Source organism: Nymphaea colorata, chromosome 10 (assembly GCF_008831285.2).
Source record: "Nymphaea colorata isolate Beijing-Zhang1983 chromosome 10, ASM883128v2, whole genome shotgun sequence".
Classification (NCBI taxonomy): Eukaryota; Viridiplantae; Streptophyta; class Magnoliopsida; order Nymphaeales; family Nymphaeaceae; genus Nymphaea; species Nymphaea colorata.
Window position 1 is genome coordinate 1,576,115 of NC_045147.1, and position 15,508 is coordinate 1,591,622.

The 15,508-nt window shown below is 38.5% G+C and overlaps 1 protein-coding gene across 1 annotated transcript; it reads left to right on the plus strand.

Annotated features, from left to right (window-relative positions):
* The first annotated feature begins 224 nt into the window (after positions 1-224).
* On the plus strand, positions 225-758 carry LOC116262168 (uncharacterized). Its single transcript, XM_031641308.1, has one exon. It carries the CDS (start codon positions 225-227, stop codon positions 756-758), a length of 534 nt encoding a protein of 177 aa, XP_031497168.1.
* The last annotated feature ends 14,750 nt before the right edge of the window (positions 759-15,508 follow it).

A 15,508-nucleotide genomic window follows, 5' to 3' on the forward strand; every position in this document is an offset into this window, starting at 1 on the left:
CGGTTAAATTAGATAGACACAACTATGAATTGTGGTCCCGATCCTTTATGTTGTCAGTCAAAGGACATCGAAAGGGACACATAATTGAAGAGGATGAGCCTATTAACAAGTCAGGAAAGTACATAACCTTGGAAGAGAATGACAACATGGTTATTTCTTGGATTATGAATAGAGTCCAACCACAAATTGCTTCTACTATTACTTAGTATACTACTGCGAAGGAGATGTGGGAATTCCTTAGACAGGCATATTCACAAGATAAGAATGTGAGTAAAATCCTTCAAGTTGAAGAAGAGTTGCACAACCTCCGACAGGGAAATCAGGATTTATCACAATACTTTGCAACAGTTAAAGCTACCTATGAACGTCTGAAATTCTTGCGTCCTCCAGGCAAATCTTGTTATAAGCCACACTTTGAACCTACTATGGTTGCAAAGTTTCTTGCTGGTCTCTCTCCTAAGTATACTGCTGCTAAGGATCAGATGCTCACTAGAAGTGAAATTCCTAATCTCTCTGATGCATATAACAGACTTAGTCATCTTGCTATTAGCTTGTCTCATCCAGCTGGTGTGACGCCTGCTTCTGCCCTTGCTGTGGGGGGTGGTCGTGGTCATGGCTCTACCTATAGTGCCAGAGGAAGAGGTATAGGTCGTGGAACTGGGGGCTGTGGGAGGCTCCAATGCACCTATTGTGGAAAAATTGGACAGTTAGATGATCGCTGTTGGGATAAACATGGTCGCCCATCCTTTTTTTTATAGGGAAGAAATATGGTCACCAAACAGGGCAAGAGCCCTACTCACTCTTCTATGGGCTCTGCACAAACTGCCACTCCTACGGTGGAGGACTCTTCGTCTAGTATAGCACCAAAGACAGTTACAGTTAGCATTGACAAAGTTGAGTATGAGCAATTTTTAGCACACAAAGCCTCACAGGCTTCAGCTTCCACAGCATTGATTGATCGAGCCTTCTCAGCGGGTCCTTCCACGTCTGACTCAGGTACTTCGTGGATTATTGATTCAGGAGCACCGAGACATTTCTGTAGTAGACCTGGGTCTTTCACTACTCTGCATAAATTTCTCCAGCCACGTCATGTAAAAATTGCAGATGGTAGACTATCACCCATATTGAGTTATGGAGATGTGAAGCTACCTCAGTCTATGACTATTCCACATGTTTTATATGCTCCTAAATTTCCATCTCATTTACTCTCTGTTAGACAGTTGACTACTGATTTACATTGTCGTATTATTTTTTACCCTGGTTCATGCTCATTTCAGGACTTGCAAACTGGGAAGACGATTGGTGGCGGCTATGAGAAAGGGGGCGTCTACATCCTGTCGGCTCCTATGGGTCTTGCTGCTACCTCTTTTACATCAGAGCCTACAGTCTTCCAATGGCATCTCCGGCTTGGTCACCCTTGAGCACCCAAGCTCCGTTCTCTCCTACCTAATCTTTCAGTTCCAGAGTCTTTTTAGTGTGAGGCTTGTCAACTTGGCAAGCACACACGTAGTAGTTTTCCTTCGAGTCTTAGTCCTCAAGTCAAGGGTTATTTGATCTTCTTCATGTTGATGTGTGGGGGCCTAGCAAGGTTGCTAGCTGAAATAAGTTTAGGTACTTTCTTGTCGTTGTTGATGATTATTCTCGAGTCAGTTAGGTATTCCATTTGAAGGAAAGATCTGAAGTAATTTGTATTCTCAAAAACTTGATTATTGAAATAAAGACTCAATTTGGTTCTATGGTTAAGTGTATTCGCACTGATAATGCTCTTGAGTTCAAATCATCTATCTTAATGACATTTTATGCTAAAAATAGTATCTCTCCCCAATTTACATGTCCTCATAACTCACAACAAAATGGAGTTGCCGAACGAAAACATCGGCAACTTCTAACTGTTGCTCGTACCCTAATGCTTCATAATCATGTACCTGCATACTTATGGGGTGATGCCATACTCATGGCTTGTTACCTGACCAATCGTTTGCCGTCATCCTCCAACAAAGTACCTATTAAACTTGTTTATCCCAATCGAAGCTTATTTTCCATTGCACCAAAAGTTTTTTGTTGTACCTATTTTGTTCACATTTTTGGGCCTAAACATGATAAACTTGTTGCTCAAGCCATTAAGTGTGTGTTCATTGGCTATCCTCGAAACCAAAAAGGGTACAAGTGCTTTGATCCGGTAACTCACAAAGAGTATATCAGTGCGGATGTCACTTTTTTCGAGTCTCGGTCTTACTTTAGTCCTACTTCTGCATCATCTGAAATGCCTTGTCCTATCCTTTTTCCTATCCCTCCTGTCCTGTTGCAATCTTTTCCATCTCCTACTCTGACTATGAATAGGTTTTAGGATCCTCCATTGGTCTACACTCGGCGATAGGACCCCTCTCATGGTCGACCATCAGACTCTTCTCATGATGTGAGCTCCACTGAAGTAAGTATACCTGATGGTGTTCCTTCAGACGACTTGCCTATAGCCCTGCACAAAGGCAAGAGATAGTGTACCATGCATCCTATCTCTCACTTTGTTTCAACTGCCCATCTTGATGATAACTTACAACAGTTTCTTAAGGCTATGGCAGTTCATATTGTCCCAACTTGTCATTAACAGGCCTTACTAGATTGTAAATGTCGAACAGCTATGCAAGATGAGATGGATGCTCTCGTACAGCGTGGTACCTGGGAGTTGGTCGATCCACCTGAAGATTGTGACATTGTTGGCTCCAAATGGGTATTTACAATAAAATATCATTCAGATGGGTCAGTAGAGCGATACAAGGCTCGATTAGTGGCTAAAGGTTACACTCAGACATACGGGGTTGACTTCTTTGAGACGTTCTCTCTAGTGGCCAGATTGGGCACTATTCGCCTTATTATTTCTGTTGCGGTACACTCTGATTGGCCTATGTATCAGCTTGATGTGAAGAATGCCTTTCTGTATGGTGATCTTGAGGAGACTGTATATATGCAGCAACCTCCAGGGTTCGAGAAACAGGGGGAGTGTACTAAAGTGTGTCGGTTGAAGAAGGCTATCTATGGACTTAAACAAAGTCCCAGAGCATGGTACCACAAATTATCAGAGGTGGTTTCACAATATGGATTTGAACGATCTCCTTTGGATCATTCTCTATTCATCAAGAAGACCTCCACAGGTATAGTTGTCATGATAGTATATGTTGATGACATTATCTTGATAGGTGACTGTAGTCAAAAAATATCTGCTACAAAGGCTTTTCTTCAAAAGCATTTTGTCATGAAGGATCTTGGTCACTTGAGATATTTTCTTGGGATTGAAGTTGTGGAGAACAAAGAAGGTGTAGTATTGTCTCAAAGAAAGTATGTCCTTGATCTACTACAGGACACAGGGATGCTAGGGACCAAGCCGGCTAATCTCCCTACGAATCCACGTATTCATCTTCATGATGATCAATCAGAACTAGTAGATTCCTGATCTTACAGGTCTCTCATTGGAAAACTGCTTTATGTTACTTTCACAAGACCAGACATTAGCTTTGCTGTTGGAAAATTAAGCCAGTTTATGGAAAAGCCTAGAAAAGTCCATTGGGATGCAGCGTTGATGGTGTTGAAATACCTAAAATCATCCCCAGGCAGAAGCCTCTTCTTTAAGAAAGGTGAATCTCTAGATGTTGCTGCTTACAGTGATGCTGACTATGCAGGGTCTGTTGATGATAGAAGGTCCACAACTGGCTTCTGTATCTTTCTTGGGGGTAATCTCATATCATGGAGAAGCAAGAAACAAAATGTAGTCTCTAGATCAAGTGCAGAATCTGAATATAGAGCAATGGCTCAAACAGCGACTGAGATGACATGGGTTAAATCTATGCTAGCGAATATGAGTATTCATGTTCCTCTTCCTATGAAAATGTACTGTGATAATAAGGTTGCCACTTATATTGCAAACAATCCAGTATTTCATGAAAGAACTAAGCACATTGAGGTGGATTGTCATTATATTCGGGATCTTATAAAAGAAGGTGTGGTGTCTACGGTTCATGTAGCTTCTAAAGACCAAGCAGCAGATATATTTATGAAAGCTCTTCCGATTGGTGATTTCTCTAGATGTTGTGACAAGCTGAGCATGGTTGATATCTATGCTCCAGTTTGAGGGAGAGTGTTGAAATTAGAAAGTTTGCTTTAAGTGTGGTAGTCATTTGATTATTTAAAAGTTAGAGTTCTCTTTTGTCTTTTTACTACTTTATTTCTCCTACTTTTGTAACTGCCACAACCGTGCCCTAATCTCTCTTTAAGTAGAGAGTAGAGCACGATATGGAAAAGAACTTTTTACCGTCTCTCTCTCTCTCTCTCTCGTGTTCTCCCCTTCTCCATCACGCAACAATTCTCATAAGAGGTATGTAACCCACATCCCACTTCACGCTTTTCTTCCTTTCTTCATCTCCCTATGGTCATATAAGATAGCTCTAAAATCTCTATTTTAGAGTCAAGAAGCTATTCTTGAGTGCACCAAGAGCATGAGAAGCAGAAGTGACATTTCATTTTATGATTGAATCATGCTATCTTTTTTCTTGAATATATTCTTGTCTTGCTTCTCCCATTTTCCTCTTCTCTTCATCTTCCCATGGCCATATGAGATAGCTCTCAATCTCTATTTTAAAGTCAAGAAGCTATGCTCGAGTGCACCGAGAGCATGAGAGGAGATGTTATTTCATTTTTTAGTTGCATCATGTTCCATCTTTTCTTGAATATAGCCTTGTTGTAATGTTTTTTTTTCCTTTCTTCTTCATCTCCCCATGGCGATATGAGACAGCTCTCAATCTCTATTTTAGAGTCAAGAGACTATGCTCGAATGCACTGGAAGCATGAGAAGATGAGATGATATTACATTTTATGATTGAATCGTGTTCTCTCTCTCTTTTCTTGACTATTGCCTTATTTCAAAATATTATCCATGCATAGTTGTTTGATTTTCCATTTATATGTGAAACACAGCGAGAATGAGAGTATGGTTTGGGACCCTTTATTCTTATGTTAATTTTTGAGGTTGGGACTTGTCCAACCCAGGGAAAATCCTCATGAATATGTACATGTTAATATGCAATTTCATGTTATTTCATGTCAGTTTTCTTTTTAATCATTCTATTAGGAACCCAAATGAGCATATTATCGTATGGTTTGTTTTTCTTTCATACCAATGGTGGAAGAAACATATTCCCTTGTAACAAACTAAGTAACTATGTTTTATATTCATATACCAAAAATATTTGAGATCATGTTTTTCAAAATATTTTCGAAAAACCCTTTCTAATATGGTTTTGGAGACTTAGCTTGGACTCTTACATGAGTTCAAGCGCCCCTCCAGCCTGCATCAAACTTGAAGTCGGTTATTTTAAGTTATTTCTTGATTTCTAATCTCATGAAGACACGTATATATGTACATGTTATATATATGTATGCGCACATGATGATTCCCTTCATCATTCTCTATTTATATTTTCACATTCTATTTTATGAATTTTCATCTGCACATGAATGCGTATATACGTGTGTTCTATTCCTCTCTTTTGAATATTTTATTTCTCTTTTAAGACAAATATCTTTCCTTACAAAATTTCTTATACATACACATATATACATACGTATATTTCTCTTTTCCTCTAAAATCTCTCTTTTTCTTCAAATCCACATCCCTTTTCTTTTAAATTTTCATATGTGTATACATGATGGTATGTACATGTATATGCATGTCTTTCTCTCTCTTTCTTTTCATGAGAGTATGTTATCTTTTATATTCTTTTTAACTATTTCCTCTCATGATCTTTTTATTTACTGACTTCATCAAGACCAAAAATCAAGTAATGACACAATATTGGATTCATGCTTGATGGTCTACAACCCCAATCCATTTTCAAAAATTTTTCCTTAGATGTATGTGATAGTAAGAATGTCTTTAGATAAATGTTGTGGTGGGAATGAATCATATAGGATCAATGCATTCATGCATCCACATTCACTTAACACCACAAATGATCACAAGCACATCCCTGAAAGAACTTAAGCAAGATGAGATGAAGCTCTAACTAGGTAGTAACCGAAATAGAGTAAAATCTCAAACCTACTTAAAGTCTTAAGAGAACACTAAAATGACTTCAAAATGATTTCCTATGCTTTCCCAATGATATTTACAAAGATTTCTCAATTATAGTTTTCCCTGAAATATTTCACATTTACAAGTAATGCTTCAAGAACCTTTTTAAAAGTTTGAAACATCAAACTTTCAATATTTTTCTATACCGTATATAAAATGAAAAATATGTTTAAGCCAAAACAAAATGCATCAATAATAAACATAGCCCTTGGATTGATTACTCTAGTAAAGGCACTGGGAACGGTCGATCCTCGTACTGACGGGCGAGTCCCCTCTCTTTCTCATTTTCAAAACAAAACTCATTTTTCTGGAGCACTCTAAAGCCAAAAATAAAAATTTTGGGGATGCGAACAGATGGTGACCGTGATGGGACCCGTCATCATTTGGCTATGATTATAATTGATGCATTTTCACAAACTTGAACGTCTCATGTATTACCGATGATAAAGCAAGTCCTCTACTTTAGCCTTGACCCCATCGGTATTTCATTACATTGCTTGATGATTGTGCTTGCTTACTTGTGTATAAGACTAATTAAGGAAGATCAATCATGTTCACTTAGATTTAGTATCAAATACAACCCTCCTCAATTTAAAAGTTGTTTGAAAACAATGTTTGCTCTTCTATTTATTTTAATCACCATTTTTGGCAACATTGCATTAGAAACAACTTATTGTTCATGATTTTTCATACTTCAAAATTCCTCATACCTATTTGTCATGGTCATCATGTTGTCGGGCTTGGTCTTAGGCAGTAGCACAAGACTAAGTCTTATAACTGGACCACACCTTGGGCAGGAAAGCCCCCTCGTTAGTACCATGAGTGGTAATTTGTGGTATATCAACGACTGATCAAGAAGAAGTTGATGAACCCTATCCTCAATTGCCTAAGGAAGAATCTATGCTAGTACTAAGTGATTCAGCTAAAGTATCTAAGCATAACTTGAGATTAGATTATCATGACACAAAATTGTCTCAATTAGGTCTCTATATCTATTTTGTCCAAAATTATTTCAAATGACATATGGATGTGCATAAAACCTTGTGTGATGTTTTACAACCTCATTATATACCTCTACTCTATATTGTCTTTGTCAACCTAGTCAATCTTTTTCACTAATCTAAACTCTACCCTTTAGAGTCATCATTCAAGATGTATTCTTTCCAACGTAGTGTCACCTACCCTTATGATCACGTCCTCTTCGGGGAATGACCCGAACGGTCTACCTACATCTCACTTGAGTTTAAACCTTTGGCTCCCGATTGGTATCGGTCTTGGCATCTCACCTTCTCTCGGATGTTTTCATCTTACTTTGAAGAATGTGGGTTAGAGACAGTGGCAGCTAGAAGAATGCAATCAGTGGATAGAAATTTGGTGCATGAAATTGCCGAGCGATGGAACCTCTTTTTGGATTTCATGGGGAGAAATGACAGTGCTATTAGACGAATTTCTGAAATTGGAGCCCAGGTTGAACCTTCCACTCTACCTCAAAAAACCTTAAGAAGAATTAAACATTGTATGATGCTTTGTACAGTGGGAGTGACCATCTTCTCTAATGAAAGTGACCTCCTAGATGTTCATATTGCCAAACTTTTTCAGATATGGGGGAATAGTGGGACCCGACACTTGTCAGTAGCAATGACGGCCTTGGCTTCTCTCTATCGAAGACTCATCCACTTTACCATTGGAGATACTGACTTCATAGATGGATGCACATATGCTTTACAATTGTGGTTCCACAAGCATGCGGGACCTCAAACCAGTCTATTCAGAAACACTGATGGAGCATTAACAATCTTAGAACAATACCGCCATTTGATCGAATAGTTGGATGGAGATGAGATCATTTGGGACTATTGTGATCGTCGTCAGTGCTCACCTCAATATACTCACCATCATCATAGGCATACCACACTCTTGGGCCCTTATTTTATGGTTGATTATTGTGTTGATAAATGCATGAGACAGTTCTCTCAAAGGTAGAAGATGGTTTCTGTGCATACACTAATTGAAGCTATTCATCAATTGCAGTAGCTCGACAAGAATGGAAGACACAAATATCATATACTTGGTTCACAGGCCTAATGGTAAATAAGGAATATGCTAAGTGGTGGGATGCTAACTGACTACCATCCATCATTCCTTAAAAGTTTATGTTGTCAATTTTGTACTCCTTATTTCATCTTCAGTCTTTATCATCTTTGTTGGTGTTTTCTTTGGATGTAACTTTTAAAAACTCTTAATGCAATATGAACATTCATTTTGTCATCATTTCCCTCCAATGACTTCATTTTCTTGTCTTACAAGGTGAATACTTGAAAGCCAATAAGATGGTTGAAACCAAATCACAAGCTAAGCAGGCTCCTCAAAACGAGGCTTCATTTTCCAAGCTTAGGCCAGTAACACTTGGCCTCCCAGCAACTGAGCCAGAAAACTATCATATGTTCAAGGTTGTTCATGGAGCGATTCCTAAAGAAACAAGAAGAACAAAAGGCCCTGATGGTTACTCCAGAATCAGAAATTGAAAAGGTTGTCAAGCAAAAGAGAAAGAAGAAAAACAACAAATCTCCTCTTACATATCATAATGAAGATCATTTGGGTTCAGATTCAGCAACTAGTAAGGAGGAAAAACTCGAATTGCTTCCTCTCAAGAAGAAAAAGATGACAAAGAAAAGCAAGAAGAAAAAAACAATCATGGTGGAAAGCAGTTCACCTAGCCCTGTCACCACTGGAAGTTCGAAAGAGAAACCCAAAAGAAAGAGAAAGCCTATCAAAAAAGACAAAAAAACAAAGAAGTACATCCCCAGCAGTAGTTCAGACAGTGAGAGTTCTACAAATGAAGTAAAGGAGATCAAGGGCAAGAAGAAAAAGACAAAGCCAGAATTAGTTGAATCAAGTGATGATGAAAGTCCGACTAAACGTAGGTTTTATGAAATGGAGAAAAGAATGAACAAACTTGAACTTAGGGGAAAAGGAAAACGCTCACATTCATGTGAGGACTACTATCTTGGTATTGAAGGGGACGAAGACATGAAAGACTTGCCCAAGAAATTCGTCAGATATGATGGAACCACATGCCCACACGTTCACCTTTCAACATTCTTTAATGATTGCTACAAAATACGGACAAATAACAGAGCTTTGTTTCGTTATTTTCAAAGAAGTCTTGAAGGCATTGCCGCACAATGGTACAAATAAAATGTCAACCCAATCAAACTAAAGGAAATTGACAAACTGATTAACATGCTTATCGAAAGATTTGAGCAAAATGTTCCCATGGCTCCAACCCTCAGTAGCATTTGCAGTCTTTGTCAAAAACAAAGAGAAGAAGCTCAAGAATTCATCCAAAAATGGAAAATTCAATGCAACAAGGTGAATGAACCTATTTCTGAAACACTAGCTTTGTCACTCATCAGGAAAAATCTTGTCCAGCCCTTGAAAAGTCTCATCCACAATGCCCCAATCAAGACCTTTGCCGAGTTGATTGAACAAGCAAATTCAATAGAGGAAGGAATTGAGAAATATGATTTTGATGGAATCATTGCTCCTAAGTACAAGGAAATGGTAAGAAAGGAGGAAGAACACAGTTGCCTGCACACTTCATAGCTAATGTCGGCATTCGAAAGGATAACAACACCAGTTATAAGCAGGACAAAAAAATCGGTTACAAGAAGAACACACAGTTTTCTAAAGGCAATGATGAAAGGAAAAACAAACACCTAGGCTAGGGTTATGACTGAAAATTTGCTCCTCTCAGTCAATCCCATCAGAAGATCCTGGAATACTTCATCAACAAAGGAACTATCATTTTGGCAAAAGTATCAGAGTCTCCAAAAATGATGGGAGGAGATAAAGAAAAACTTTGTAAGTTTCAAAGTACCCCTGGTCATGGCACTGAGGATTGTTTTGTCCTCAAAAACATTATCCAAGACTTCAACAACAAAGATCTCAAGATTGGTGATGATAGCATCCCTAAGGTATTAAGGAATCCATTTCCTAATCATGGGAAGGCAGCAGTAGCCACGATCACCATAGACACTCCACTCCCATATCATCCACAGAAGCACATTCGACCTTGTGATGAAAGCAGTTCACACAAGGTGATGATGACAAATTATGGAAAGAAACCTCTAGATTTTATTGCTATGATGAACGGCAAGATAGAAAGTTCACCCAAAAAACCTTCCATAATCCCAAAAACTTTTATCCTATGAGGTGGCAATGATGAATCATCAGGTGACTCTTCAGACGAAGATCCATGCTACTTGGGTGAGGTTCTCCCCTTGGAAAAGCATATGGTTGAGGGAGATCGTATTCAACCCTCTAAGGACCAGTCAATTACCTTTTCAAAAAAGGATCTCTCAAAATGGGGATATTACAATATAGATGTTCTTTATATCGTCGTCCAAGTCAATGGAATGATTGTGCCACATAAATTGATCAATGGAAGAAGTGGATTAAACATTGGTCTTGATCTCACAAACAAAACTTTGGAATTTCGTGAAGACAAATATCACTCTAATGATATCAAGATCTACGGATGTGATGGCCGAGGCATGAATAGCAAAGGTACCATCGACATGAATGTGATCATTGAAAACACCAGTCATTGTATTGTATTCCATATGGTGGATGTACCACCATCATATAACTTACTTTTAGGATGACCTTGGATCCACCAAGTACGAGAAATCCCATCTACTCTTCATCAGTGTCTCAAATGGAAGTCTAACCCATTGGTCATCACCATACATGCTGAGGATCCAGTCGGAAGGTTGGTACAACCAATGCTCCCTAGGCCAATTGATTCGGTGGATGTACCCAGCATAAAAACAGCGAAGAACAGACCTTTGAAAGAATTAATGCAGAACATGAAGATAGGTGAATCATCCAAGAGTGCTTATACTGTTTCAAGCAATCATGGAAGTTATCAAAAACACGCATTGTATGTTCATTTCATGAAAAACCCTAAGGGATTTTAGTTGCTTTTGAAATGTGGTTATCGTCCATTCACTGGCCTCGGAAAGAATGAAGATGGCATCTTGTAGCCGATCAGTATCCCTTTTTAGATAAACACTAGAGGATTGAGATATTATGAAGAAATTTGAAGAAGATCTTGTGGATTGATAGTATTCACCTTTGTTTCAAATCCTCCCATGAATTTTGTAATTTTAAACTTCTTTTTGTCTGGTATCATGAGAGGACTCCTTCTATGAACTAAGAACATTTTTTGATATGCAATGCAAGCAATCTTTTGTTGTCAATTTTAATTTCGTCCAATTCTTTCCTTTATCATCTTCTTTACAGGACGTCGGAACTCAACATGTCTCAATTCTTCTTTTTCCTTGGAAGTCCCCACAGAAAGCATTTGTCAAACATGCAGTCGGTGAAATGGAATTTACGACAGTACCCGAGTCAGAATTACCGGAATTCACTGACTCAGAAACAAAAACATCCCTCGTCTTTGGCTAATGATCCAATTGAAGAGATTAATATTGAAAACAACAAGATTCTAAATTCCTTCAGATTGGTACTAGTTTGTCAGTAGACAAAAAGAAAAGATTGGTAGACTTTCTTATAAGTAACCAAGAAACTTTTGCTTGGACTTATGAAGACATGCCAAGATTAGACCCCCAGTTGGTTCAACATCGTTTGCCCTTAAATCCTAGTTGCAAGCCAGTTAAGCAAAAGTTGTGCAAGCTTGATACTCGACTAGAAGAGCCTATAAAGAGGAATTAGAGGATCTACTAAAGGCAAAATTCATCTGTGCCATTGATTACCCCAAATGATTGGCTAACATCATGGTGGTCCCTAAAAAAAATAGCAAAGTCAGATTATGCATAGACCTTTGAGACCTGAACAAAACCACGCTGTAGGATGATTATCCACTTCCAAACATTGATTTGTTGGTAGACAGTACTGCAGGTCGTGTCATGTTCTCTCTTTCATGGATGGATATTTGGGACATAACCAAATCAAATTAGCAGTCAATGATCAACCTAATACCTCTTTTACTACACTTTGGGGCACTTTCTATTACATTGTGATGTCGTTTGGGTTGAAGAATGCTGGAGTGACTTATCAAAGAGTCATGGCTGCCATCTTCCATGACTAGATGCACAATTCATGGACTCATATATCGATGACATGTTGATCAAATCCAAGACAAGAGAAGATCACATTGAAACTCTTGCCCAGGTGTTCGAGAGAGTCTTGCAGTACAAACTTCGCTTGAATCCTCAAAAATGCATGTTTGGGGTTGAATAGGGTAAATTTTTGGGTCTCATGGTCAGTAAGAGGGGGATCGAGATGGATCTCACCAAAGCTAAAGCAATCATTGATATGCCACCACCTACCAATATCAAGAGCACCAAAGCTAAAGCAATCATCGACATGCCACTACCTACCAATATCAAGGAGTTGCGAAGCTTGCAAGGTCGTATCCAGCCTATCAAACGGTTCATTTTCAATTTAGCCATGAAATGTGAACTATTCAACCAGCTGTTGAGGAAATGCGTCAAGTTTGAATGGGGTTTTGAATGCCAACAGTCGTTTCAAAAGATCAAGAAATACCTTCTAAATCCGTCAATTCTAAAACCCCCAATGTTGGGTAGACCATTGCTGTTTTACATCGCAATGAATGAGTTTGCATGTGGCAGCTTTTTGACACAATATGAGGAAAGAAGTTGCATCGAGCATACAATTTATTACATTAGCAAAACTTTTGTCTAGTACAAGAAGAAGTACTCTCCAATTGAAAAAACTTGTCTAGCATTGATTTGGATGTGTCAGAAGTTGAGACATTATTTATTAGGTTATAAGGTCAAGATACTCTCCAAGCTAAATTCTCTTAAGTACATCTTGAAACAGCCATTTCTTAATGGACGCATCTTCAAATGGCGAGTTTTGTTGATGCAATATGATCTTGAATATGTGTCCCAGAAGTCAATCAAGGGACAAGCAATTACGGATCAGTTAACAGACTTTTCCCAATATGAGGAAATCAGGATGAACGATGAGTTTCCAAACAAACATGTACTATGATTGGAAACAATTCCAATATGGAAGATGTACTTTGATGGATCAAAAAACGTGATGGGAGCTAGTATAGGCATTTTACTCATTACTCCAGAAGATGAAATGATCTCGTATTCTTTGAAACTCGACTTTCCATATACCCATACATGGCTGAATATGAAGCTCTCCTACAAGGACTTCGTTCTTTATTGAGTTTTCAAGTGAAAATGGTGCATGCCTTCAGCGACTCTCAACTTATCATAAACCAAGTGAATGGAGAATGACAAGTTAAAGACGAAAAGTTAGTGTCATATCAAGAAATCACCACCTCCTTGATCTGTCAGTTTGAAGAAGTACAACTATCTCACATAAAAAGAGAAGGTAACCCTATTGTGGATGGTCTTGTGAGTCTAGGGTCCACCATCTCCTTTTAAACCAATGAAGCGATCTGTTCTTTTGAGATTGGAAGATTAGAACACCATGCTTTTGAAACAATGACGCCTGTTCATCATATCCAAGAGGGGAATATGCCTTGGTATCATCACATTGAAAGGTACATTGAAAACGGAGAATTCTCAACTAGAATGTCCAAAAATGAACAGAAAGCAATTCAGCGTATGTCAACAAGGTACTTTATTCTTGCAGGAGTCCTATACAAATGTGGATTTAGTACTGAATATTCTCGGTGCCTTGATGAGGATGAGGCAAAAGAAGTCATCGAAGAGTCACATCGAGGAGACTGTGGGGGCCATGTTGGTTACCAAACCCTCACTAAACAATTAATTCGAGCAGGATATTATTGGCCTACTATGCAAACTGATTGTTATCAATTTGTCAAAAGATGCAAAGAATGTCAACTGCATACTCCAATGATCCATGCCCCAACCTCTCAATTATGTTTTGTAACATCTCCTTGGTCTTTTTTAATGTGTGCATTTGATGTAGTTGGACCAATGTCCCCTGCAACTTCCAATGGCCATAAGTATTTTCTTGCTGCAACAGACTATTTTACCAAATGGGTATAAGTCATCACACTCAGAACAGTGGAAGGATGTCATGTAGTGTCCTTCATTTACAAAAATCTTCTTTGCAGAATTGGAGTCCCTCATGATATAGTTTCTGACAACGGGACTCATTTCAAAAATGAAAAATGAGGCAGTTGTGCAACAAGTACCATATCATGCATCATTTCTCAACTCCTTATCACCCCCAAGGCAATGGACAAGCAGAGGCCACCAACAAGATCCTGATCCGCATCTTGGAACGAACTGTAGAAACTAGAAGAGATTGGCATGAAAAGATGCATAACGCTCTATGGACATATCGCACCACTATGAGAACTCCGACAAATGCTACTCCAACAGAGCTAGTCTATAGAACAGAAGTAGTTTTACCATTACATGTGTTAAAACCTACTTTGAAGTTCACTTCTCTCATAGAGCTTCCTCTAAATCAATATCAGTAAAAAAGGCTAATGCAGCTCGATTTGCTAGATGAAAAGAGGCTAAAAGGGGTTGAGCACGCTCAAGCTTATCGCTAAAGGGTGGCCAAATAGTTTGCCAAGTCAGTTATCAAAAGACAGTTCAAAGTGAACAACTTGGTCCTACGTTCTGCAACGTACCTAAGAGGACAGTCGCGAGGTAAGTGGGCACCAAACTGGGAAGGCCTATATGTTATTAAGGAAGTCTTGCCCCGTAATTCATACCGACTGATTGATGCTGATGGGGTGGAACTTGTCGATCATGTTAATGCCTTCACCTCCTGAAATTCTATGCCTAGTCCTCTTATATTCACTTTCCAATCAATGTCAAATATTTATGTGTTCACATCCAATCTACCACTAAATCTAAATTCTTTCCAGTCATAAAACATGAGAATTATAGTAGGGTATCTTTTTATTATTATTATCGATCCAGATTTGAGAGGAAACCCATGCAGGTAAAGGGTAAAACCTGCAATATGAGGGCAACCTACGTAAGTAAGGGGTCAAACCTACAATGCAAGCCAAAGCAACCCATTTGAAGGAGGTTAAACTTCAATTCAATATTGGCAAACCCATGCTGGTAAGGGGTTAAACTTGTGATTAAAGCTCAAACAACTCATTCACATAAGGGGGCAAGCCTGAAACATCACTCTATACATGTTTTGTTTGAAAAATCTGAGGTGCTTATCTTTGTCACTAAGCACGGTTAGCATCAGCTTAGTAACAAAGAGGGACATTTGTAATCACCCTAAATTTTTCCAAAATATTACGCTCTTTTACCAAACCACAAAACCCATTTTTTGGATCTAAATTAGATCCAAATTCACAATTCAGATCCAAATCAAGCATTTCAAACCCAAAATTTGAAATTAAGTTCGAAACGATAA

Bases quoted from the DNA above. Each gene is read 5' to 3' on its own strand.
- LOC116262168 (XM_031641308.1), top strand. From the start codon at position 225: ATGTGGGAATTCCTTAGACAGGCATATTCACAAGATAAGAATGTGAGT.